The sequence below is a fragment of the Platichthys flesus genome, chromosome 9, assembly GCF_949316205.1.
Source record: "Platichthys flesus chromosome 9, fPlaFle2.1, whole genome shotgun sequence".
NCBI lineage: Eukaryota > Metazoa > Chordata > Actinopteri > Pleuronectiformes > Pleuronectidae > Platichthys > Platichthys flesus.
Window position 1 is genome coordinate 18,750,005 of NC_084953.1, and position 26,539 is coordinate 18,776,543.

Sequence of the window (26,539 nt, forward strand, 5' to 3'; positions counted from 1 at the left end):
AGCTGTTGACGAGGAAGTCATTGTTATTTGGAAGAAAGTCTTGTTTTGTTTATGTCCCTGGGTTATTTGGCCACACACTAGGAAATTGTGCACCCTTGAGACGGGTTGAGTGTGGGTTTCTTCAGGGGATGGTTTACTAGAGCAGTTTCTTGTGAAAAAGAGGTCACCAGCTTTGTCAGTCGGAGGGGAAGGACTGAATCAGAGAGCAAAGGAAGAAAGTCAAATCAGGTCAGATTACTTCCCTGTCTGGATGTTGAAGTCACCAAGAAGGATAAGGGGAGGGCCTTATTTTTCTGGGATTTTGTGGGATCGTCTAATTCCTCTAAGAAATATCCAAAGGACCAGGTGGAGGGTAGAGAACAACAATGGTTAATTGTACCAGTTGAGTTACTGTTGCAGCACGATATTTATCGGACTTCCTGTTTTATTTTGAAAATGTTTTGAGACTGATCTCACCAGTATTGACTTTGGAGTTTTCTGAAGGGAGGAGTTCTGATCGCTCTCTGGTTTCTGATTTACACCTGCACCACCAGTCTTCTACTTAATTGTGTCAAAGCAGCAGTTGATTCTAAACAAAATAATTGGGTGGCTTATTGATGACAGTCCCAGAACCTGAGGGAAAAATAAAAAACACACTGACGCCAGAAAAATAAACACTAATCATAATATAATGATCAATATACCTCTAATGAGTTACACATACTCAGACTGGGTAAAACCAACAGTGGACAATTTATGGAGCTGGGTTCGGATTCCCCATGGGCAGATGTTAAAGTCACATAGAGGAGCAATACAATACTGATTTAATGGTTATGTAATCGACGAACACCTTGCACTGAATGTTGAAATTTGTAAGATAGACGCTTACATTCCTTAACAATCTATTGCTTTGATCTAGAGATTAGGTTGTGATCACCCCGGTGTTCCGGGTTCGGACAGCAGAGGGGGCGTGGTGAGTGCGGTTTGTTCATTACACTTTGGACCTGAAGACAGCAACATCCTGTCCGCTTCGTTTCTTTCCTATCCCCTTTTAAAGGTAAGGACACTATTTGTAAAGTGGGGGCTGCACGGTGCGCTGTGTTTTCTAAGTTATAAGGAGCACGCTGCTGGTATTTGACCGGACAGGGGTTTTGCCAAGTAAGATTAACAAGTGTGAACATGAGGGCTGGCCCGATGCAGGATGTATATGTAAAGCTCTGGGAAAAATTAAGAGACTACTTCAAAATGATCAGTTTCTCTGGTTTTGCTATTTATTGCTATGTGTAAGTTTTGGTTTTATTCTATAAACTTCATTTCTAAATTTCATATTGTCATGTAGAGCTTTTTTTTTGCAGAAAATGACAACTGGTCAAATAATGCAATATTTGATTGAATAACCTTGATTTACAATCACAGCATGCATGCGTCTTGGCATGCTCTCCACCAGTTGTTCACATTGCTGTTGGGTGACTTCATGCTACTCCTGGTGCATAAATTCAAGCAGCTCGGCTTCGTTTGATGGCTTTTGACCATCCATCTTCCTCGTGATCACATTCCAGAGGTTTTCAATGGGCTTTAGGTCTAGAGAGTGGGGGTGGCCTTGACAGGCTCCTGATCTGGTGGTCCTTCAGCCACACCTTCACTGACCTGGCTGTGTGGTATGGAGCATTGTCCTGCTGGAAAAACCACTCTTCATAGTTGGGGAACATTGCCAGAGCAGAAGTTAAGTTTTTTTCCAGGACAACTTTCTACTTGGCTTGATTCATTCGTCCTTCACAAAGAAAAATCTGCACAATTCCAGCCTTGCTGAAGAACCCAGATCATCACTGATCCTTCACCAAATGTCACAGTAGGTGGGAGACACTGTGGCTTGTAGGCCTCTCCAGGTCTCAGTCTAACCACCAGATGACCAGGTGTTGGGCAAAGCTGAAAACTGGACTCATCAGAGAAGATGACCTTACTCCAGTCCTATGTGGTCCAATTCTTATGGTCTTTTGCAAACCTCAGCCTGGCTCTTCTTTGCTTCTCTTTGCTGAAGGGCTTTTTTCTAACTTTGCACGACTTCAGCCCTGCTTCTAGGAGACGGTTTCTAACAGTCCCACTGTCCCTGATGTCTGCTGCTTGACCTTGTTCTTATGAACCGCCGTCTTTGATATTTTAAGTAAGGAAGCAACATGAAGTTCACTGTATCACTATGACAGTATAACCAGAATTTAACCATTCTTTTCCTCAATCAAAACTTTTCTTTTTAACTGTTTTGGCATTGTCAATAGTCACTTCTTTTTTTTTATTCCAATTACTTTTGGGAATGGAATGGCTGCCATACATGTAGAGATGCTGATTAAGACAAATTTGGAGTGGTCTTCTAATTTTTCCTGGGCTGTTTATAGGGCTTTCAATATTAACCCGTTCACGCATGCACAGAGTGACCCGCTCCATGTGCACATACCCCCACACACACACACACACACACTCACTCACTTTGAGCAACACACGCAGTCAGGTCAGAAAAAAAGAAGCAAAGGCTAAGATGCCCCAATTGTTCAGAAAAAAGGTTTCTTTGAGTTTGATTGAAAAAATGTTCTAAATAACATCATCCAATGTTTGCTCAAAAATTGAAATCATTTGACAGCCCTTTTATGTACCAATATAAAATAAGACTAAAGTATCATATCATAATTCACTGATCCATGGAGCCATACACTCTTTCTGATTCAGTCCTTCTCTACAGAGGCGTTGACTCATGGTTCGTCGGGTCGCGGTGGTCGGAGCAGGCAGTTCAGGTCTGGCCTGTATCAAGATCTGTGTGGATGAGGGCCTGGAGCCTGTCTGCTTTGAAAGCAGTGATGACATTGGTGGCCTGTGGAGATTTAAGGTGAGAGCTGAGCTGAGCTTGTCACAGCCTCCCCCATATGGATCTTTCTTTATAGAAGTTTGCGTAGCTTGAACATAGAAATAATTTGTAGTCCCTGGATAAAAGGTCCAAAACGTCTTCATCAGAGTGATTGTTTTCTTTTTGTTATCTTGATATATCATCAGGAGGCCCCTGAGCCGCAGCGAGCCAGCATCTATCGCTCATTGGTGGTCAACACCTCAAAAGAGATGATGTGTTTCAGTGACTTTCCCATGCCGGAGGACTATCCAAACTACATGCTCCACTCACAGCTCCTGCAGTACCTCGGCCTCTATGCTGAGCACTTTCACTTGCTCAGATACATCAACTTTCAGGTAGTTAAACGCGCCAAGAGTGTCACGGATTGATCACACAAACCTATGTAGCATCAAAAATCGTAACATGTTTCACTGCGCACACTCATCAGACCACGGTGAGGCGTGTGACACAAAGACCAGATTTCTCTCTGTCTGGTCAGTGGGACGTAGTGACCATGAACAGGGATGGAGAGGAAGAAAGGCTCGTCTTTGATGCTGTCCTGGTGTGTTCAGGTCTTTACACTAATCCAACGTTACCCCTGTCCGGCTTTCCAGGTCAGTCAACAAACCGCTGATATATCAGTATTATCAAGCACACTGAGGGATATAAAGTGGAATAATTTTTTTGGGGGGGAATGAGCACACTTTATTGTCTTCTTTTGCCACTGCACCATCTGTTTCCCTCCAGGATATGAGACCTTTACTGGCAGGTGCTTTCACAGTTGGGAATATAAAGATGCAGAGGCCTTGAGAGGAAAGAGGGTGGTGGTGGTTGGCATGGGAAATTCTGGAGGGGACATTGCTGTGGACATCAGTAGATCTGCTGAGAAGGTAAGTCAGAAAAGAGCTGAAAAGCCTTGTCTCCAATGCTTCTTGACAACATACACATGGTCCTGAAACTGTTATGGGCTTTGAACTAATTCTGAAGATTTTTGTAATGAAGTATATCCTTAGAGATACATTATTATTTCTGACAGTGTAAAGTTTCATGGCAAAATAGTGTAGAAGACATTTTCTATTCACACATCCATCAGCATCCCTTTTTATTTAACTGTATTGAGACCATAGAATTTAAATAAAGATGGACGACGTGACTGCTAATCAAAAGTGAAGCCAAAGTATCTCAATCGCCTCCTGGTGGCAGGCTGCAGTATCAGTCATACTCCATACTAGTGGATAGGACATGGACCAAACTGAAAAGTCAAAGTACTTATCAAAGCAATGTTTCTCAAAGATGGTTTCTGTAATTGTAGCTAGTTCTTCTTAAATGGGTTTAAATTACGCTGCCAAGGAGGTAAAGGATTTGTCTCAGTTGTTTGTCTGTTAGTTAGCAGGATTACTCAAAAACTACTTGAAAACTTGGTAGAAAGATCCTTTCTACTTAGCAGGAGGGAGTGGAGACACATTGTTCATCTTTAAGGTCTATGATAGGAACAGGATACTGCCATTCAGTGTCACTAGGGTTGCAAAGGGGTGGACACTTTCCAGTAAATTTCCGGCAACTTTCCAGAAACATTCCATGGGAAGTTAAGTTCGGGAATTTTGTCAATTTTGAAAAAATACACTAATTAAACCCTGAGCAATAAAAACATCATTCAATACTCTATTTTAAAGATATATGGAATGCAGCACACACTGCATGTTGAATTTTCAACCCTCCACTGTGCATCCTTCCATCAAATGCACAGACAATTGCCAGCATCCTGCAAACTACAGCAGGGCTATTGAGGCCTGCTGGAGTGTACAGGAGTAGTCAGTTAAGTTTCGAAGATATTACTGGGGAAAATATATTAGCATTCTGATTGAGGATTGTTAATCTGTCCATCTAGCCTATTTCTATTTATTATCCATCAATTGTAAAATACAAATGTTTTGCCAACTATTTATATCTCTGGCATTGCATAAGAGATTTTTTACAAACTTTTTTCTCATCTTATTCTACAGAACAATGCCACATGCACTATCTCATGTGTAGAGATATTTCAATGAAGAAGGAAAGGCTGTGTACATTAGCAAATACTGTGCAAAGACCTATGTTAAGAATGACACAAAGATGGAGAAGCATATAGTCTAGTGCCCAAAGTTTCCTCAGGGCTCAAATCAGCCTATGACAAAACAAAATGTTTATATTTATGTCTTTATATGACAAGGTAAATACAGTTAGTATAAATTACCCACAACATTTCCAGTTTATTCCCGTTAATTCCTGTTTATTCCCGTATATTCCCGTTAATTCCCATGGAAAGTTTCCAACTTTGAATATTCCCGGAATTTTGCAACCCTAAGTGTCACTAATCATTTTAAATGTCTCATCTTTACTCTATCTACAGAATATATGCATAAATATACACCGTCTTCTTCTTCTCTCTAACAGACATTTCTCAGCACACGAGAAGGGGCCTGGGTGGTTGGCAGGATGTCTACCAGTGGTCTGCCTCTGGACATGATGAACATCTCCAGACGCATCAATATCCTCAAGCAGCTCGTCCCCCAGACCCTGATCAACTGGGTAGCAGAGCGAGCAGTGAACCAGAAATATGACCACAGACTGTACGGCCTGAAGCCCAGACACAGGTGACACCTTTTTACCTACTTGTTGATGAAATTTGAATTTCACAAAGGATCTGAAACTGGAAGAATGCTAATATTTCACGATGAGAAAGAGGTGTGTTAGTTGTATAGAACGGCAACAAAGATAACACGATTCGAGACTGTAAGGGCCAATGCCAGTGTTGATGTGGTGTAAACAAAAACCCAGTGGACTTTTTACACCATGAAAGGAAAACCCTGGAAAATGTCCAGTCAATGCCTAAAAAAGGCTTATGTGAGGCCTGTTTCAGTCGGTAATATGAGGAAAAAGTTTTATTTCCAAGTTTATCATTTTATCACTTTCACAGAATTTTGGACCGAGGGATTTTGATCAATGATGATCTTCCTGGACAAATCCTTCGAGGGGCGCTGGTCCTGAAGCCCAACTTGAAAGGGTTTGTGGAAACGGGAGTTGTGTTTGAAGATGGCATAGTGGAGGAGAACATCGATGCTGTGGTCTTCTGTACTGGATATAATGGAACCTTTCCATTCCTGCCTCCAGCTTTGTCTGAGGGGACTCATGGAGAGTTGACATTGTACAAGTAAGTGTGTTGTAAAGATATAACTGATAACTTGTTCTCTGAAGCCTGTCCATGGACAGTCTATATGCAACATTTTATAATGTTAATTTTTTTAATGCTTTCTGAAAATTAGCTTCACAAAATCTTTACAAAATGACATTGTTTGTGGACATTTTATAACATATAGTAAAAACTAAATTACACAAGAAAACCATAGACGGTGTATAAAGTAGGATGACATTCCACTTCCCAATAAGTGAAGACTCCTCCATGTTGGTGGATGGAAGATGAATTAAACTAAAAGTAAAGGTACAAGTCCCCAAAAAATTCTCAAAACTGCTATCTGTCATATTAGGTAGTTCTTATCACACTTTTTCTGGTTATTTGTTGCTTTAAAAACCGGGTGAAACATCATGATTGACAGCTAAGACTGACTTGTGATTGGTCAAGCATGTGTATCGGCAGGACGATACAGCATCTCTGTTCCAAGATCACTACTGCACATACTCAGGCTCAAGACGGTAGAATCCAGAGATTTGGGCTTCAGGGAGGGAGGAAGTGGAGATGCGTCATTACACAGTACACCAAAAATAATTACTTGACTGTAATAGTACATCGAACCCTCATGTATGATGATCTTAATTTAATTGGAGCTATTGCTTAATGTTGTAATATAATTTCATAATTTCAAAGCATCTCTTAACAATTATTTTTGATGTCAGGAGACTGTTCCCTCCTTCTCTCCAACACCCAACACTGGCCATTATGGCATCTTTTCGTACAAGTGGACCAATCATGCCCACAGTAGAAATGCAGGCACGGTGGGCTGTCAAGGTCTTTTCAGGTAAATACACAGCTTTACACACAAATTCACACAAAAAGGACTAATAAGCATGATGTGTTACTCTGTGCTGTTTCCCTTCAAGGTTCGAGTCATCTTCCTTCTCAGGAGAAGATGCTGGAAGTCATTGAGTCTGATAGACAGATGTTCATGAAAAGGTAGAGATCATTGACACAATGATATTACCATGGCCATCATTATTTTTGTGTGTGATAGAAAATAATGAAACTCAAACTTTTGTGTTTTTTATTGTATACAAATGAATTGTTTCCTTTCTTTCATGGTCTCAGCCAGCCCTGCCCACTACAGGCTGCTCTCCAGGTGGATTACGTCACATACCTGGATTTCATGGCCAAGGAGGTCAGTTCAGTTTGCTTTGGGCGAACCTGTGCTACTTTGTACACATGAAAGACACATTCATATTAGACCTACGATTACAGGTAGGAGTTCAACCGAACCTTCTGGCACTACTCCTGAGAGACCCTGTGCTCTGGGCGAAGGTCGTCTTTGGTCCCTTCACTCCGTATCAGTTTCGTCTCACTGGACCTGGACAATGGGCCGGAGCCCGACACGCTATCCTCACTCAGTGGAAGCGGGTTGCTCAGCCTTTCAAAACCCGAGCTGTACCAGAACCAGAGCCTGGGAAATCTGTCTTTTCCCTCCCTAGGCTGCTCACATTGGGAGGAGGTGTGATGATTGCTGTACTTCTGTCTAAAAATCTTCCAGCGCTGCAAGGTGCAGCTAGGTTTCTTGAGAGGATTAAGATCTTTTTGAGGGACATCTGGTATACTGGTTAAACCAGAAGAACATGACGCTTCTCATGCTACAGGCGGCTCTGTGCACAGCCACTTATCTATCTGCTGGATTCAAGTGCCTCTTGAATGGTCCAATTTCCCAAGTAGGGAAGTAATTCATCCAACTTTTTTGGTTCATGTGCTATAATTCCGGTTGTTGAAATGACTAGGTCTCACTTTGAAGCTGTGGATCATTTGATTACCATAAAGTCACTGCTAATTCCATGACCAAATCTTAAATACATTATATGTTGACCTACTTTCAGCCAGGATAAACTCTGCTGGGAAACAGGTCTTAAATACGTGAGACAAATTAATGTGTCACACACATTCAATACCTTGATAACACAAATCACCACACACTGAAGCTATTGTCCTCTTACCAGACTTGAGGTGTGCACCTGTCTCACTCAACCTCCATGATACAAAACAACACAGCCAGCCTTACTCCTGCAGGTAAAACTTTACCTGCAACTCCCCTTTTGTACCTGGTGCTACTTTTCACAAGTGCTCAAGGTATTACTTACTCCTCGCCTTGAATACCCTCACGATCAAGTTCTACCTGTTCATGTTCCAGATGGCACGACAAGCCTTACTGTTTTAATTCTGTTCATGAAGTTCAGTCTCCCCCTGCCGTTTAACTGTACTATCTGATTCATTGATTACCAGGAAGTCTCAAACATAAATACATAAACTACGTATATAAAAACTATTAAGTTTGCCCGAATATTGTCAATTTTGTTATTAATTATTCCTGAGATGTAAGATTTATGGGGACTCCTTTTTTCCTAATCACAGATTTACAGAGCCTTACACAAGTTTGTTTTATTCGTTATATTTCTGCTATTGTGTTTGATTTGAATTTAGACAATTATGTGTTAATGTAACTGTTAAGTGTTTTTATTGCAGTTGACTCACTGTACTGAATCAAAGATATTTGCCAACAAACTTGTGATAGAATAAAATGCACTTGCCTTGAATGAAATATGCATTCAAAAATTTAATTAACAGTGATCAGTTCCAAATTTGTTCTACCGAGCACCAAATGCACTTGGTCTGTACGTAGTTTATCATGAAATGGAGATGCACACGCAAAGTGGAGTTACATCAATCAATCAATCTCTAAAATGCTTTACAGAGTCAATAAAAAACAAACCCATGCGATCCATAGACTCCCATCCATGCTTCCAGAACAAGACAAATATTGGGAGGAAGTCAGCAGTCATCAATACTATACATTTGAAAATAGAAAACACCTAGAGCATGAAAAGAAAGATAAATACAAAATAAAATACTAATATTAATCCGGGAAATATAATGCTCGAATTCTAACAGAGATGTGAAAGAATAAATGTAAAATACAGACAAAAGGATAAAATACTAACAGAGGAGTAAATAAAACCAGAGATAGAAAAAAGTCTAATAGTAAAGTTAAAAAACAAAGTAGAGAAAGTAGGTAAATAAGTAAATAATTAAATTTATCTGCAAATGGATTTATCTGCAAAACAATCTAAGGTGTATGAATATATCAAAGATAAAATAATAAAGAAATAAAAAGCCTGATTAAATCCACATTCTCTCGTGCAGACCCCCGGTCTTCAGGGAGGCTGGACCAGTGACCACAGTAATACAAATATGATATGCTCTTAGATGCCCTTAGACCAGTAAGGTACACAACATAAATATCCTAAAGCTCTAGAACATCTGCTTACGTTGATGGTCTTCATGGAATCTTTTCTTAGATTGTTCTCTCAACTTAGATTCATCTTTTCTTTATCTTCTTGAAGAAGCCCAACCTTCTTGATATAGTTGCACTTTGTCCTGTTTTGCCATCATCGTAATCTTAAGCATAAATAATTCCCCACTTTAACCACTGCAGTGATATTTTAACCGCCGTGTCACACTTCAGTTTGTCAAGTTAGGTCAGAGTTGATCATTATCCTGGATTACAAAAGAAAGACACACTCTGGTTTGTTTTGTTATGGTTTGATCGATCACAGTCGTGTTGGGTGGGACTTGTTTTGCATCAACAGTACTATGTGTAATGTTTAATTATTCAGTCCAAATTTTGTCATTTTCAGCGTGAACTCTGTCTGGTTGCTCTCGTTTTTCCCAACATGGCAAAGGGGATTGAAACAAGTTGGGTCCAGCTGCAGCCGCAGCACAACCGAGAAGGAAGTTGAACCTCCAATTTTAGTTCATGACCTGGGTTGAGTCCATAGATTATATAAAAAGTTTATGCATGGCTTCTTCTTCTTCTTATCCTCCTATAGAGAAAACTTATAGAAAAGCATTTATATCTAAAAACATGGTTTAAAACTAAATTTCGAGAACAATAGAATATTTAATACAAGTATAAAAGGGTAGAAGAGGTCAAATGATTAAGAGAAAAATTAAATATTAGAATAAAAATCATATTCAATAAATAAAAATAAGACATTGTAAAAAAAAAAAATTTGAGTAGGAGAGGTCATTTAAATAAAAGACAGAAATCTGTATCAAAGTTGAAAGGGAAAAACTGTGAGAAACAGCTGACTGCCCATTACTCGGACAAGCTTTTAAATGAGGAAGTGTAGCAAAAGCTGGAGGACAACAAGTTCATACTGAAGAGTCAACAGTTTTTTAAAAGACTTTGACCCCCCTCGTTTTCTATGTTTCTCCACCTCTTGGCTTTTCATTTCTACAGAGTCCTACACTGTGAACTGATCAGCTAATGTATGATCCAATGTGTAACATATATATGTGTTTTTCTAAATCTTAAGTGTCAGTCCACAGTCTGGGTTTGGATCTCTGTGACTTCCAGACCCTGTTAACATGTTGCTCAATTTAACAGATAATGCATCATTGATTTCATGTTTATTTCCGAGTGGTAGCCGACTGTTCTTTCTAATTGAACCCTAATTCTACAAGAGGCTGAGAGCCGAGAGGCTAACGGTTATCTTCTGCATCGGAAAGTCATCTTCAAAAGGGAACCCACTTTCTTTAATGTTGCTGGAGCAGGAGCTCAGATTTCAATTCAGCATGATTCCTGTCTGATGTCTGATGATATGTCACAAAATTTGCAATAAATATGTTTACAAAAATGTTTCATATTTGCCATTTAACGTTGGGTTATTAGAGTTCTCTTTTTCATACTAAAATATTTTGGGTTGTGCTTTATGCTGTATCGCTTTTCCTTGTGATATAAAATCTACTTGATAAGACTCATAGACTCTTTCTTTTCATCTCCTCATTTCAATTTAGAGCGTACATTTGAAGTACTCCTAAGATACATATATCAAGATGCCTCATTGGATGGGAGATCAGGAGGAATTTCAATCAGCAGGTTTCCTAGATTTATGAAATGTTGACAGTACCTATGGATTTCATTATCTTAACTTCATTCCAAGATGCTATCAACCTGGAGAGGGATATACAATAAAAATGTATATCCACTTATAGAGTGATCATAACCCTATGTAGAACAGTGGGTGTGGATTGTTTAAAAAAATACTCACTAAAATTAAGCTTCAATCCATTCTACCATCTAATTTCTTTTCCATTGTTAATTGTTAAGAACAAAAATGAGGGGATAGATGAGGCTTCGGACACCAGGTTTGCCAAAGAAAAATATATTTTTTCTACTTATATGCTACAAGGATGTTCAGAGTTTTGTATGTACTCAAATACAAATTATAGCATATTTTTGAATGTTGATAACTATTCAAAATATGTATATTAATTTTAAAATTACAATAGTTTTTCCTCATTATTTCTTCTTACTAATTAGTAAAAATACCAGTATCTTTCAGATTGTTAATCGTTAATTGTTTGGCTTGTTCCCTCCTCAATGAGACCAATAACAAACAAAGAGCACATGATCTCAGTGTCGTCAGGTGATGAGCACGTTGCCCCCTACGTCTTTGCACATTCAATCTATTTCTCATGTACCGTTGTCTAAAGTTGAATGTCTTCCTCGGCCACCACAGGGTCAGGAGGGGGCACAGATAATACTTGACATTAGCAAGTGGAGAAGCAGTGGCTTTATTAAAACAGCTAAGAAACGCCACAGTAATATGTGCAATGTGTAATGATTCAGTCCCAGTTTGTCATTTTCAGCATCAACCCTGCCTGGTCAGAGGTCACTCTCATATTCCCGCCTCAGCAAAGCGGATTGAAAACAGTAACAGGACGGAAGCGGAAGAGGAGGAGCATGCTTCTGAAATGATAATCGGCCAATGGGAGTGAACGTCCGGAAAGTCAGACAGGTTAAAACATGGTCAAAACATCACTGTGTAACTCGTATCATCTGTAAACAGGGGGGAGCAGACATTTGCACTAAGGAGAAGGTGGACATTGTACTAAGTGAGTCCTCTCTCGCTGTGAAGAAGAAGATGTGAGCTTGAATGTTTTACAGTCTGTTATAACTTGGGGTGCAAAGCAGTGACATTTTTTTTCTGGAAGTAACAGCTATTTTGCAATTGGGTGAAAGTCAAGTGGATGTATGTGTTTCTGTGTTGTTGACAGAGGTGCACAGTTAGTCTAAGTCGTGCTTCACACTTTCTACTTACATGTGTGTACACACCATACAGAATATTTATGGGAATGTGAGTCTAATATGAAAACAATCATTTATTACCTTTTCGCAGTTTCTTGTTTTGATGACGTTATAAAAAATCTAAACATGAACCAGAAGAGAGTAATATAGCATCGTAGAAAGTAAATCATTTCTTTATTTGAGAGATTTATTTGAGAATCCTTTTTAATTATGGTTTGTCTACTGCTGATTACATTCTTCATTCAACTGGGATGTCACCAGGCACAAGGCCCAACATTGCCCTTGCGTAGCCACATTTAAATTCACACCCTCATCCGTCCCCAGAACATGTCTGAGTTTTTCATCAGGAACGATAAATCATTTAACTTTAAAAAACGCCCTATCACACAATATTGAAGCAAGTAAGTCATGGATCCGCCCCTTGATCAGTATACTCATTCATCTCATTCTGGATTTAACGCAATTATCTTGATTGATTGACCCAATCACACTTTTTGCAAATCAATGACTGGAAAACAATGGGGTGCGAAGGACAAAACACACTCGTCATGAAGTGGCTTCACATCGCAGTACAAAACAACAACTGTCCCTCTTTCCCTCGTTCCTATGGTCGTTAGCTGCGTGTCCTCTCCAGTATGGTTCAGAAGGTGGCAGTGATCGGTGCAGGACCTTCAGGTCTCACCAGCATCAAGGCCTGTCTGGATGAAGGCCTGGAGCCGACTTGTTTTGAGAGCAGCAATGACATCGGAGGACTATGGAGATTTAAGGTGAATATATTCACTCTATCACGCAACTGTAATCATGGTCAATCATGGTCATGGGATTCTTAGTCTGTTTAGGACAGTAAATGAAAGGGAAACCCTCTGTTTTATCATATGGACAAATCAGCAATTAAAATGTTAAATAATTGTTGGAAATAATGTTTCTTATTTAAAGCAGAACATGTTAACATGGGATTGAATGCAAACACACAGTAAAATAGATCATAGACCTCCCTACAACAATTTGAGCTCACACCAGAAATCCAGCTCAGCTCATTTATACTCTAATAATACAATAAAAAACATACTGAGCTTGATATCGTTAATTAGGGTCGTACTTAATACACTCCTGATCAAAATCTTAAGACCAGTTAAAAAATTGCATGAATTTGCATTTTGCACTGTTGGATCTTAGGAAGGTTCTAAGTAGAGCTTCAAAATGCAAAAAGAAGAAATGGGAACAAGAGCCCAAAAGTTGTGAGCAGGCAATTTATTGAAAACAACAATTTAACTAAAATAGGCTGTTCATCAGCTGATCAAAAGTTTAAGACCACAGCCTTTAAAAGCCTAAATCTGTGCAAAAATTTGGATTCCATGTAATTTCCTGTCAAGTAATCACACTGTGAAGATCTCTTGATAGCAAAGGCAAAAAAGCTCACCGTCTTTGAACGTGGTAGGATTGTTGAACTGCATAAACAAGGCCTCTCACAACATGCCATCGCATGAGGTTGGACGCAGTAAGACAGTCATTTGCATTTCTTAAAAGATCCTCAGGGTTATGGAACAAAAAAATCAAGTGCTAGACCCAAAAAAATCTCACCGGCGCTGAGCCGGAGGATCCCAATGGATGTCCGTCAAGACACAGGACGATCCTCCTCCCAAATTAAGGCCATTACTGGTGCTGACTGCAGCCCAATAACCATCAGACGGCATCTGCGAAGGAAGGGCTTCAAAAACAAGAAATGTCTTCAAAGCCCACGTCTCCTTCAACGCCACAAAATTGCCCGTTTAAACTTTGCAAGGGAGCACCAAACATGGGACATTCAAAGGTGGAAGAAAGTTTTATAGTCTGACGAGAAAAAATGTAACCTTGATGGTCCTGATGGCTTCCAACGTTACTGGCATGACAAGGAGATGCCACCTGAGATGTTTTCTACGCGGCACAGTGGAGGGGGCGCCATCATGATCTGAGGTGCTTTTTCCTTCAATGGAACAATGGAACTCCAGGTTGTGCAGGGGCGTCAAACAGCAGCTGGCTATGTGGAGATGTTGCAGGAGGGCATCCCTCATGACTGAGGGCCCTCGTCTGTGTGGTAACGACTGGGTTTTTCAGCAGGACAACGCTCAAATTCACAATGCCCGTCTGACCAAGACTTTTTTCCAGGAGAATAACATCACTCCTTTGGACGATCCTGCGTGTTCCCCTGATCTTAATCCAATTGAGAACATTTGGGGATGGATGGCAAGGGAAGTTTACAAAAATGGACTTCAGTTCCAGACAGTGGATGCCCTTCGTGAAGCCATCTTCACCACTTGGCGCAACATTCGCACTAGCCTTTTGGAAACACTTGCATCAAGCATGCCAAAACAAATTTTTGAAGTGATCAACAATAATGGTGGAGCTACTCATTACTGAGTCAGTTTTTGACACTTTAATTTCTGTTTTAGGAGGTTTTTTTTTTTTTTTTTAGCTGTGGTCTTAAACTTTTGATCAGCTGATGAACAGCCTACTTCAGTTAAATTGCCTGCTCACAACTTTTGGTCTCTTGTTCCCATTTCTTCTTTTTGCATTTTGAAACTCTACTTAGAACCTTCCTAAGATTCAACAGTGCAAAATGCAAATTCATGCAATTTTTTAACTGGTCTTAAGATTTTGATCAGGAGTGTATATCTACAGTTCATGCTCCAACCAGACAGGCACCGCAGTGATCTAGTATTCTAAAAGTCCCGTTATTGGAGTTGGATTTCAGACGGAGCAATCTGAATCTCGTGTCCATCTTAATCTTAATCGTTTTCAGGAGAAGCCAGAGCCTGGACGAGCCAACATCTATCAGTCGGTGGTCATCAACAGCTCCAAGGAGATGATGTCGTTCAGTGACTTCCCTCCTCCTGCTGAGCTCCCCAACCACATGCACCACTCGGAGGTGCTGCTCTATCTGCGCCTCTATGTGCAGGAGTTCAAGCTGCTGCAACACATTAACTTCCAGGTCAGTCATTACCGAGAGGAGAATTATTATAATGTAACACACGTCTGTTAGGACTTTGAATCATGCTGAAGGTGAAAATGATGAAACTAGACAGTTAGAGAGTCTGTTGGTGGTTATGGAGAATCAGTTGGTGAATTTTTATGTAGTGATGATTTGGAGTGCTTCCCTGGACAACAGAAATAGTGCCACACTTAGTTTTAAAGGGGAAATATTATGAAAATTTCACTTTTGTAGTGCTTGTACACGTTAATTAATGTTACTGGCATGTCTACCGTCCCGAAAACTCTGAGGAGGGCTGTTTTAGACAGGGTAAAAAGAGTGCTGTTTTAAATGATCCTTGTGGTATTTTGACCAAAATATGTTACAGACATTTCATTAAGACCACAAGGAGCCATATCAACTGTGGTAAAATGGGCATTATATGTCCCCTTTAAATCATAATGTCCTAAACCACCCTGTGTATTTTGATGTTTCCTATAATCCTAATGTTTTTATAAGATTATAGGGTGGAAATTCTTGGTTTTGTTTATGTTTAGCTGTAATTTTCAGATGTATATTCCTAAACTGGATTACAATATAAATACATTGCCGGAAGCTTAGAATGCATTAATTAAACGGTGGGTTCCTGTGTCCCAGAGCACCGTGCTCAGTATGGAGCCGACCCCAGACTTCGATGTGACCGGCCGGTGGGAGGTGGAGACGGAGAGCGGAGAGGGTCGGAGGGACACTCGTGTTTTTGACGCAGTGATAGTTTGCACAGGACACTTCACCAAGCCTCACCTTCCACTCAAGGACTTCACAGGTAACCAGGATTCATAATAGTACTCCCCTTCACATTAGCAAGAATGACACTGCAGTTGTTGTGCATGTTATCATAATACAGCTTAATATGGTAAGTTATCTCTCTTCTTATACCGGTTCAGGTATTGAGAGCTTTGAAGGAAGACATTTCCACTCCTGGGAATACCGCAGTGCTGAGGGGATGCAGGGGAAAAGAGTGCTGGTGATTGGGATTGGGAACTCCGGAGGTGATATTGCTGTGGATATCAGTCGAGTTGCTGAGAAGGTACTGAAATACCTCTTTTGTGAAGTATTGGTTTAATTTCAAGTACAACAGTGTCCAATTGCTGACAGTGTAAAGTGTACTAAGCACATTGATATGTTCTCTCTCTGGTGTGACCTGACTCGCAGGTGTACCTTAGCACGAGGAGCGGTGCGTGGGTGGTCAGCCGTGTGGCAGAGGGGGGATTCCCTGCCGACCTTGTTGGGACCTCTCGAATGCATTTGATGATACGGAGGCTCTTCCCCTCGTGGATCAACGGTATCCTGGAGAAGAAGCTGAACGAAGCGTTTGACCACAAACTATACGGCCTGAAACCAAAACACGGGTATCAAGATACTTCAGATACATTTATTTCATTGAACGATCAATGTTCACTGATTATATTTTATCACACCCCTCAATAACAGACATATTTCCTTTGCTATTTGTGCAGCCTTGCCATAAGTGAGTTCATAGTTTAACGATTGTTGTGCGGGTTTGTTTTCTTGTGGCAGATTTTTTGCACAGATTCCTCTTGTAAACGACGAGCTGCCGGCTCGGATCCTCGCAGGTCGTGTTCAGGTGAAATCCAACGTGAAGGAGTTCAGTGGTTCCAGTGTGGTCTTTGATGATGGGAGCGTCATAGACCAGGTCAGTATTAGAACATTTCTTAGAGGGTGGATCAACATTTTGTATGTGCCTTATCCATGTCACATAATGTAGAAAATGTGTCATATAACACATGTTTCTACAAAACGTGATGGTTTCAAGTCTCTGACTAGCGAAACAACAAAATCATTTTAATGCTCATAGTCAAAGGGCGAAGAACACCCTGTTCTATTCAACGCCATCTGGATTCAACTTTTCAAAGTAAAACCGCAGATCTGATTTAGTTGGCAGCACAAACTATAAGATGCTCACATACACACACAAATTCTTCATCTACACAAGTATAACCTTATTTTAGGGGGGGGGGGGGGCGGGTTTGATGGGATAATTTATTCAATCTTAAAGTGTTCTATTTGTTTCACACAGGTGGATGTGGTGGTGTTTGCCACGGGCTACAACTACAGCTTCCCCTTCCTGCCCTCAGCCCTGCAGGCTAACTCAGGTTACAGGCTGCGTCTCTACAAACACGTGTTCCCTCCTGGAATCACCCAGCCGACGCTGGCGGTGGTGGGCTTCATTCACGCCTTGGGGGCTGTCAATGCACTGGCTGAGATGCAGGCCCGCTGGGCTACTAGAGTTTTTAAAGGTAAAGGATTATGGGAAAAGCATTTTGCAATATGTGTGATATTTGAACCATGCACATCTTATTCAAACTAGACTGTTGCTTCCAATCATCAAATTGAATATTGACAATATTAGTTAGTAGCTACAGCGATACCCAAATCTCCTGAAGCACCAGGATAACTGTGTCTTCTTTAGGCTTTGGTGTGTTTTTGTGTTTGTTTGATTTGATTCTCTCCCATGCAGGTTTATCAACCCTCCCCTCAGAGCAGACTATAGTGAAGGAAATTCAGCACGACACCACAACAATGCACCAGAGGTAGGAAATGATCTTATCTTACTGTAGCCTCGTTCTTTGACGGATTAAAACATTTCAGATGATTTGTGTTTAGCTCAGAAAGTACTTTAAATGATGTAAAGGGAATTAAACAATTCCACCTTAGACATAAAAGTTTCCATATTTCGGTTTTACTGGTCGGTTCTGCTGCACAGAGCCAATCATACTGAGGCCTTTAGGTTAAAAACACTACAAAGTCAAATTTAATGTTTCACATAACATGACATTACAGATTACAGGAAAGGGAGGGACAGCACTTCTTGTTTTTTGATTGGTCAAAACCTAGAACTGTTGAATGTGATTTGCTGTTTCATCATTTGACCTGCTTGAATTTTTGCTTACGCCTTATTGTTTTAAACCATGGCAAATTCTATTGTCATACTGACAGTTGCATTATATAATTTGAGCAAGGCACAGAAACATAAAATTACCTTAATGTACTAATTGATTTTTTTTTGATTTTGGACTCAACGTGCTGAACACAGGCAATTGAGGCAGGAGCAGCTAAAGCAACAATATGTATTTATGCAATGCAAGAGGAATAGACAAAACAGAAACCGCTTAGTGTCACAGTCACTGACACTTTGACACATAATAAAGGAAAGTTAATATCCCAAAATGTGAACACACTTCAATCATATTACTGTTATGCTGTTTCCACAGAATGAGTTGTAAACAACTTAAGAACATTTTTCAAATTCAAAACAGCAATTTCATTTCTCAATGGGTTTTTTTCCCCTCACTTTCTTATAAATAAAATCATGGGTTACTTTCACTGGTTGAACAGAGGCACTTATACTTGTTGTAAAGGAGAATTTGATTATTAAACAAGTAAATTCACACCTCCATATTTTGATAATATCATCATTTGAGCAAATATGTCTTAAATCTTCCTCCTTTATTGTCAAATGTGAAGCAACTGAAACACATTTTTGGTTCATTCATATTTTTTTTGATCTCCCTCCCTAAGATATGCCTGCTCGGAGCGTAACCCCCTGCAGGTGGAGAACATAGCTTACCTGGACTCTCTGGCAGAGCAGGTAGGGGTTTGTCCAAGCATACCAAGGCTCATGATGAAGGACCCAAGACTGGCTCTGCAGGTTTTGCTTGGTCCATGTACTCCATATCAGTACCGTCTGACTGGACCGGGTCGGTGGGCTGGTGCCCGTCAAGCCATTCTCACTCAGTGGGAGCGTGTGATTCAACCCTTCAGGACCCGAGTGGTACCAGAACCAGAGCCCCGACCTTCCTCCAGTCTGAGCAGCGTACTGATTTTCTCAGGTGTTACAATGTTGTGTTGCTTCTGCTATAACAAGCCACTCGGCTTCTTCTCCTCTGCTCAGTGAGCTGCATGGTTATGTATATGTCCATTTCAAAGTTTGGTTGACATATCGTGCTTTTAGACTGTTTGAATGAGAAATAAAAAAAATCAAAATAACCATGGCAGTTTCTTTTTGGCATGTTGGATGTGAGATTAAGATAATTTATGAGCTGAATGTCCGTCAAAAAGAATGGTTAACTTAGAATCTAACATGCACTTCATCATTTAAATTATTTTAAAAACTCTAAATGCAAAAAAAATATATTTTGAACAAACTATCAAGGTCGGCAACACATGATTAGTGAGTATAAGTGAAAGGATACCCAGCAGTTCATGTGTTCATTATGTGTCAGCACTCTTATTATTATTATTATTATTATTATTATTATTTTATTATTACTGAAACTTATTATCTACTGCATACTGTCAGTAAAGAATTACAGTGGGCTGTTATGTTGCTCTTATACCCAGCAGATGGAAACAAACACTAAGCTAAATTTCCTTCCTTGTACAAACAAAGAGCTGATTTGCAAAACATGTCCATGACCTGTAGTCTACATTTGTAAGCAGTGAGTTTAATAATGGTTATTATTATTAACTTGTGTGTTTTAAGAGAGGAATCCATGCATGAAAACAAGGTTCGAACAGGCTCAGAGTTTATGTTGGCTGCATGATGACAGGATGTGTTTTTATGATTTATGCTTCACAATGTATGTTTTGACAGATAATTACTTGTTCACAAGAGGAGATATGATCCACTATTAATAAGTCCCCAGCCAGGATTTAAGCAATACTGATTGAGGTTTGCGAAGTTGGGTCACATGTGAAGACCATCATCAATTCCCACCGAGCCTCCAGCTGCTGTTTCCACCTCATATTTGGAGAGAGACTCAATGTTTACTTTTCCTCCTCTGGGTCTCACGGGTCAGCTCGAGCTACGTTCCTCTCTCACTCCCTCTAGTGTGGGACACACGAACTGTGGGCAGCACCAGAAAAACATTTCCTCGAGAGAAAAGAGGTAAGAAATCAGCGCGATCTTCGTGCGTGCACACACACACACACACACGCGTGCGCTGTTGACAGTAAAGAGATCGGGATCAGAGCACCAGATGAATCTTTTCTCTGCTCTGAGTTTGAAGACAACGCCCGAGCACTAAGTCAACAGCACTTTGTGGGTTGTCGTCCTAACTGCAGCTCGGGTCGGAGGGTCACCGTGTTCCACACCTAAAGTGCGACCAACCTCCAGCTCGCGGTGAAGGTTTGGTTGTGCGGATCATTCAGGAAACGCACGGAAGCAGAGGAAGTCCAAAGTCCAGTGGCGCAGACCCTCTGCTCGGTATATAAACCATCTGAGGTGTCATCCAACCACACACTGTCGTGTTGGGACCTGACTCCTCCACACTGATCTAATCCTCGTTGTTTCCTGCACTGAGCTGAAGGATGAGTCGTCGTGTGGCAGTGATCGGAGGAGGCAGCTCGGGTCTGACCGCCATCAAGAGCTGCCTGGACGAGGGGCTCGAACCTGTGTGCTATGAGAGCAGCGATGACATTGGTGGTCTCTGGAGGTTCAAGGTGGGTCACAGGGGGCAGGCTGCACTGTCTCACTTGCCACATACTATCAGTCAGTTGAATTTATTATTATTGTTACTATTATTGTTTAGATTTAGTTATTATTTAGTTTTTTTCATTTGATTTTATAGCCTATTTTTTTCCTATCTTGTACTTTCACTTGCTTTCTTGTTGACCGTATTTTGATAATTTGCTGCTCAAAAGGGGTTCGACCTTGTGTGGCACTCTGGATCAATGTATAATAAAAAACAACAAATAAAATATTAATAAAAAAATATTAATAAGATTTGCATAAATCACACGACAAGAACAACACAGTAACAAAGACATTCAAATCCTCCCATACATCCCTCTCGATTCCCCCACTACCCCTACCTACCTTGGGCGCCAACTCCAACAAGGTTAATTGTATGACATCACTGACCTGACCATGCAATGAGTGATAGAAACCCGATTGCATGATGTGTAACCTCTAAATCCGCTACCGCTGCTGTAACAAGTGAATTTCCCTGACACAGGATCAGTTATGTCCCTAAATTTGTTTGATTTTCTGTTCTGCAGGAGAACCCGGAGTCGGACAGGGCCAGCATCTACCAATCTGTCATCATCAACACCTCCAAGGAGATGATGTGTTTCAGCGACTTTCCGATCCCTGCACACTTCCCAAACTACATGCACAACTCGCTCATCATGGACTACTTTCGGATGTATGCTGATCACTTCCAGCTCACCAAGCACATACGCTTCAATGTAAGGAGTCCTCACTTTCTTTTCATCTGAACTGTTGCACCGGTCTCCCCTTTAGTTTCCTATCTGAAATGCTTCTCAATTAAACACAGCAGAAAATTACATTTATAGTCAATATTTGTAACCATTCCTTAAAGACGAGTCTGTGTTTGAACTCTTTCCGTCTCTCTGACTCACAGACCCGAGTCTTGATGGTGAAGCAGCGATCCGACTTCTCTCACTCAGGCCAGTGGGATGTTGAGATAGAGACCAAGGACGGCAAAAGAGAGAGACACATTTTTGACGCTGTGATGATCTGTATTGGACATCACTGCCACCCCAACTTGCCGCTCCAAGACTTCCCAGGTACAAATGGCATTGATACCACAACGCTCCTCCTTGAGAGGGCTTCTCCCTGCAGGAGCCTTTGGTCATCAGGAAAATAAATAACGTGCATATGTATTTGCATATAGAGCAGGGAGTTGAGATCCAATCACAGGTGGTCACAGAAGACACATGCAAGACACATTTGAACACTTTTAGAGTTGTCCACTTGTGATTGTATGTCTCAGGATGGATGTAAATACCAGGTCTAAACTGGCCTTTGGATGAATGGAACAGTTTGCAGCCACAGAAACACACATCAACCCATTAAACTCATATAATATACAGTAGATATTCTATGGGCGGCTGTTACAATTCTGTTTTCTTTTTTTGTCAGGCATTGAAACTTTCGGGGGAAAGTATATCCACAGTCGAGACTACAAGAGTTCGGAGGAGTGGAGGAATAAAAAGGTGGTAGTGGTTGGAATAGGAAACTCTGGCGGAGACATAGCAGTGGAGCTGAGCCGAGTCAGCAAACAGGTTGGACTGAGATATTGATTCATGTAAATGTCTTAAATGTTTATAACGTCATGGGTCATATAAAGAAATTATTTCACTGACAGCCATGCGGCTCATCATTGCAGTCAAGATCTAGAAGATATTCAGAATAACAGACAGTTTAGGTGATATTGGAATATTGTTCACCTTTGAATTCAGTTACAGACATTGATTAGATAATGTTCCACCTGATTGTGTGATTGTTTGTGGGGTTAGAAAACAACACGGATATGACCCCAAGGCTACAAGGACACGGAGTTAATAATTGGATACAACTACTAGGTGAAATGCTCAGAGGCAGCTTCCTAATAGAAACAATATCGGTGGTAAAGCAATACAATTAAAATACCAATTTGGCAGGGACACAGGTTTATGTGAAATACTTTTTAAAAAAAAAAATTTAATCCAGGAAACATGTGTTTTTCATTGTGTCAAAAGTTCTCAGTTTGTCAGGTCACGTGATAATTAAAGGTGACTCAGGAACTTGTAGTTGTAATGTTGAATTCCTTTGTGTAGTTTATCAGCTCTGAGATTCATCTGAGGATAACATCCTAATGAGCCAGAATCTTAATCAGGGTTGGTTAAATCTGTATTATTTGAGTCTGTATTATTTAAATACAAATTATTTACAACTGGTTTAAATCATAATTATTTAGCTCTGGTTAATTTTAAGATGATTTATTTAAATATGTATTATTTAGATGTTGACCAATTGAAATCAGAGTTTTGGAGTTCCAGTTGTACATGTCAAATTTGCATATTCATATTTCAGGGATTTTGTATGATTATGACTGTCTACCATGTGTTCTCTCCTCAGGTTTACCTGAGCACTCGAAGAGGAGCCTGGATTCTGAACAGAGTTTGGGACAATGGCATACCCCTTGATTTGTTCTTTAATAGGGTGTCTACAGCTATACAGAAGATTCTTCCCAACAGTGTTGTGTGTGATATTGGAGAGAGGAGGCTCAACAAAAGATTTGATCACAGTCTGTACAATCTGAAGCCAAAGCACAGGTACTGGATCCACTTTTTTACAGCTACATAATGTGACTAAGCAGCCTTTCTTTCTTATCTACAGCATGTGTTAGTAGTGTAAGCAGCAGAGCTTGAGGGTGAAAATGTCCATTGCATTAGTCCAGAAGAAGATATATCGAATGTTAGGGAAGTTTTCTGGAAGCTGGTGAAAGGGTGAACTCAGGCAGCATCTGATGTCTTATGCAGAATAATTTAATGTAGACTTGATGCATCAAGGAGACCAGAAGGTGAAACAATATACAAACGCTGACAGAGTTACATGATCAATTGTCACCCCCAAGTCTGAAGATGTCTCCCACAACATCCCCATATATCTCCCTCTACTTGCGTCACCCATTCAAACAGCACATCCATGAATGGCTAAATTTTCTGTCACTCTGTATGTTAAATGTAGGTGTTGACATATTATTGGATAGTTAAGCCTAGTTTATGCATTCCTAAATCACATTGTGTCCTTATGTCTTGCCCCTGTTGAAATACACAAAGGAGTTGAAGTTGGTGCCTCTCTGTCTGGCGCAATTGAATTAGATATGAAAGTCCCTCAACGTAGACTGTACCGTTAGTTGGCCCTAACCTGACCTTTGGTAATGCTTAGAGAGAGAATGGAGTGTGTTTGGAATTAGATAGGCACTATTCTCCTGTACAGACTAAGGGTAATATACAATAATATATAGTAGCATATGGAGTAATGTGTGAGGATGCTCCAAAATTCCTCAACATCGGCTGCTGTTTTCAGTAGTCTAGTCCCCATTTGATGCATTTTCTGTAGTTTAAAGTCCATGAACATTAAAGACTTGTTATTTCTATGACTTTATGGCAAAATCATCCGCATCTTCCTTCTGATCATCATGCTGCTATTTGTCATCTAGAAAAAAACATACATAACTAACCACAAATCTAATAACATATCTCAGGCTGAGGAGCCAACATCCCACAGTGAATGATGAGCTTCCCAACCGCATCCTGTCTGGAACGGTTCAGGTGAAACCCAACATCAGCAGATTTCGAGGATCCACTGTGGAGTTTGACGATGGGAGCATAGTGGAAGAAGTTGACCTGGTGGTAGGTTGGGATAGTTGTTTGTACACACTCACAGTTACACCTCTGCTCAGTACCGCTGCCAAGTGGTGTCAGACCAACGTGAGTCACTTTTCTTACAGGTGTTTGCCACCGGTTACAGCTTTTCCTTCCCGTTCCTGGCCTCACTTGTGGTCTCGGTGTCTGAGAACAAAGCATCTCTCTACAAGTTTGTGTTTCCCCCTGAGTTGGACCGTCCAACACTGGCCATCATTGGTCTGGTACAGCCACTGGGAGCCATCATGCCCATCTCTGAGATGCAGTGCAGATGGGCCACACGTGTCTTTAAAGGTAAAGATACAACTTTTTCTGTCCTTTTCAGACGTATTTCATTTTTTTAAAAAGAAATCTAAATGTTGCTTTTTCCCACAGGTTGCGCGAAGCTTCCCTCAGTGGCAGCCATGCTAAACGATGTCCAGTGCAAACAGGACACCATGGCCAAAAGGTACAGCAGTGGATTTGGTTAACTTTGTGATGACTGACATATTTTATATCTACATTTGTCCAATTTTGAATTCCACGACATGACCTGCAGGAATTTCTTTTGCAGGTATGTGGCCAGTCAGAGACACACCATCCAGGTAGACTATGTCGATTACATGGATGAGTTAGCAGAACAGGTTGGAGTTCGGCCAAACGTCCTAAAGATAATGCTGACCGATCCCAGGCTGGCGCTAAACGTGTTGCTCGGTCCGTGCTCGCCGTACCAGTATCGTCTCAGAGGGCCAGGAAAGTGGGCCGGGGCCCGTGAGGCCATCCTCACTCAGTGGGAGAGAGTGGTTAAGCCCATGCAGACCAGACCTTCTGATGATCACAACCCCAAGAGGTCATACAAGTGGCTTCTGATTCTGTCAGCTGCTGCTGTGGGCGTGGCTGCGTACGTTCAAAGGAACAACCTTCCTGCTTTCCTACAAGATCCCACTGCCCTGCTGGACCAGATTAGAGCGTACCTTCCTGTACAGTGATTTGAAATTTCATACTGATTCCTTTTCAGCTCGGATCACTTTTTACACATTTGTTCATCCAATTTTTTTACACATGTTTCTTGTAATAATCTGGGCGGCTGAGGCTCAGGGGTCGGAGCGGTTGTCCTCTAACCAGATGGTTGGCGCTTTGACCAGATGCCCCTTCTCATAGAGAAAAGTGATGCACTGTATGGATCTGAATGTGTAACGTTAATGTAAAGTGCTTTGAGTGGGCATCAAGACCAGAGAAGCGCTTTACCATCTGATTTTCTTGGCAAACCTATGTACTCATACTGCTAATCTCTGACTCATATTCAAAAACAGTGTATGAACATATAAGTTTGTTTGATCTTTTACGCAAATAAAATGACGCTTTTGCCCCCAGAGAACACCTTCAGATTTTTTGTGATACACCTACCAATAGGTTTTACAACACTTTTAGTGATTTAGGATTATCCTAGTGATTTAGGATTATCCTAAATCACATTCTTTCTAAATTCCGTTTTCAGGGAGGTTCTTCGTTTTTGAAATTACTTTGTTTTTTCATTTGTGAGGATCTTAACAAAAAAAAATGGCTAATGACCCGTTGATTTTTTACCTTTAATCTTCTGCTGTTTCTCTTTGTCCAATCCTTTCCCCCCTTCCTTCAATGTATCCTGCCTGCTCCTCTCGATGACTATTTTTATGTTTAAAATCAATCTGTTAAATAAATATATAAATATAATCGCTCTGCCTCCCTTGTATATTTAAATCACCTTGGTCCCAGTCCTTTGGTCTCCTAATAGTTTAACCTCACACTTCTTGTTCTGTTGCCCTGAGTTTGCTCATGCCTCCGTGTTGTATCTCTCAGTAGTTTTTAGTTCCACCAACCAGCCTGAAGTATTGCTTAGCCTATTGATTCTCATTAAATATTCTTCATACACTTCAACAACTACACAAAATTCAACATGAACAATGACATCAAAACAAAGATATTTAATGCTTACAAAATTAGCAATAATTTTAATATTTTTACAGTTATGTCAAAGTTGACTGTTTAAGTTCAGTCACACTTAATTATGCATTCATTTATTAGCCTTTTGGCAAAAATATCCTCCTGTATTTACCTTCCTCTAAACACACATATAAACAAGACACCTAAGATGAGTTATTGAGGAAACTTCAAATCAGTCCTACCGCTTTTCTAGGGATTTAA

General features: G+C 40.5%; 3 protein-coding genes across 6 annotated transcripts; all 3 read left to right on the forward strand.

Moving 5' to 3' along the window:
• The first annotated feature begins 84 nt into the window (after positions 1-84).
• On the forward strand, positions 85-10,858 carry LOC133960712 (flavin-containing monooxygenase 5-like). Of its 4 annotated transcripts, none has more exons than XM_062395520.1 (11): positions 85-1,137; positions 2,711-2,854; positions 3,019-3,207; positions 3,300-3,465; positions 3,599-3,741; positions 5,285-5,484; positions 5,808-6,041; positions 6,743-6,864; positions 6,947-7,019; positions 7,152-7,221; positions 7,302-10,858. In XM_062395520.1, the coding sequence occupies exons 2-11, from the start codon at positions 2,723-2,725 to the stop codon at positions 7,656-7,658; spliced, it is 1,686 nt and encodes a 561-aa protein (XP_062251504.1). In that variant the 5' UTR covers positions 85-1,137; positions 2,711-2,722; the 3' UTR covers positions 7,659-10,858. The 4 variants fall into 4 exon arrangements, 3 of the variants coding, with proteins under 3 accessions (XP_062251504.1, XP_062251502.1, XP_062251503.1); XM_062395518.1 differs by having other exon boundaries at positions 85-1,036; positions 2,698-2,854; XM_062395519.1 differs by having other exon boundaries at positions 85-1,036.
• Positions 10,859-11,740: 882 nt separating this feature from the next.
• LOC133960243 (flavin-containing monooxygenase 5-like) lies at positions 11,741-19,180 on the forward strand. The gene is made up of 10 exons (XM_062394724.1): positions 11,741-11,999; positions 12,810-12,959; positions 14,972-15,160; positions 15,797-15,962; positions 16,084-16,226; positions 16,352-16,548; positions 16,718-16,853; positions 17,238-17,457; positions 17,679-17,751; positions 18,740-19,180. Exons 2-10 carry the CDS (start codon positions 12,828-12,830, stop codon positions 19,113-19,115), a joined length of 1,632 nt encoding a protein of 543 aa, XP_062250708.1. The 5' UTR covers positions 11,741-11,999; positions 12,810-12,827; the 3' UTR covers positions 19,116-19,180.
• An 850-nt stretch (positions 19,181-20,030) lies between these two features.
• On the forward strand, positions 20,031-26,068 carry LOC133960544 (flavin-containing monooxygenase 5-like). The gene is made up of 10 exons (XM_062395225.1): positions 20,031-20,108; positions 20,285-20,662; positions 21,221-21,409; positions 21,586-21,751; positions 22,107-22,249; positions 23,085-23,281; positions 24,217-24,364; positions 24,463-24,670; positions 24,752-24,824; positions 24,930-26,068. Exons 2-10 carry the CDS (start codon positions 20,531-20,533, stop codon positions 25,342-25,344), a joined length of 1,671 nt encoding a protein of 556 aa, XP_062251209.1. The 5' UTR covers positions 20,031-20,108; positions 20,285-20,530; the 3' UTR covers positions 25,345-26,068.
• The last annotated feature ends 471 nt before the right edge of the window (positions 26,069-26,539 follow it).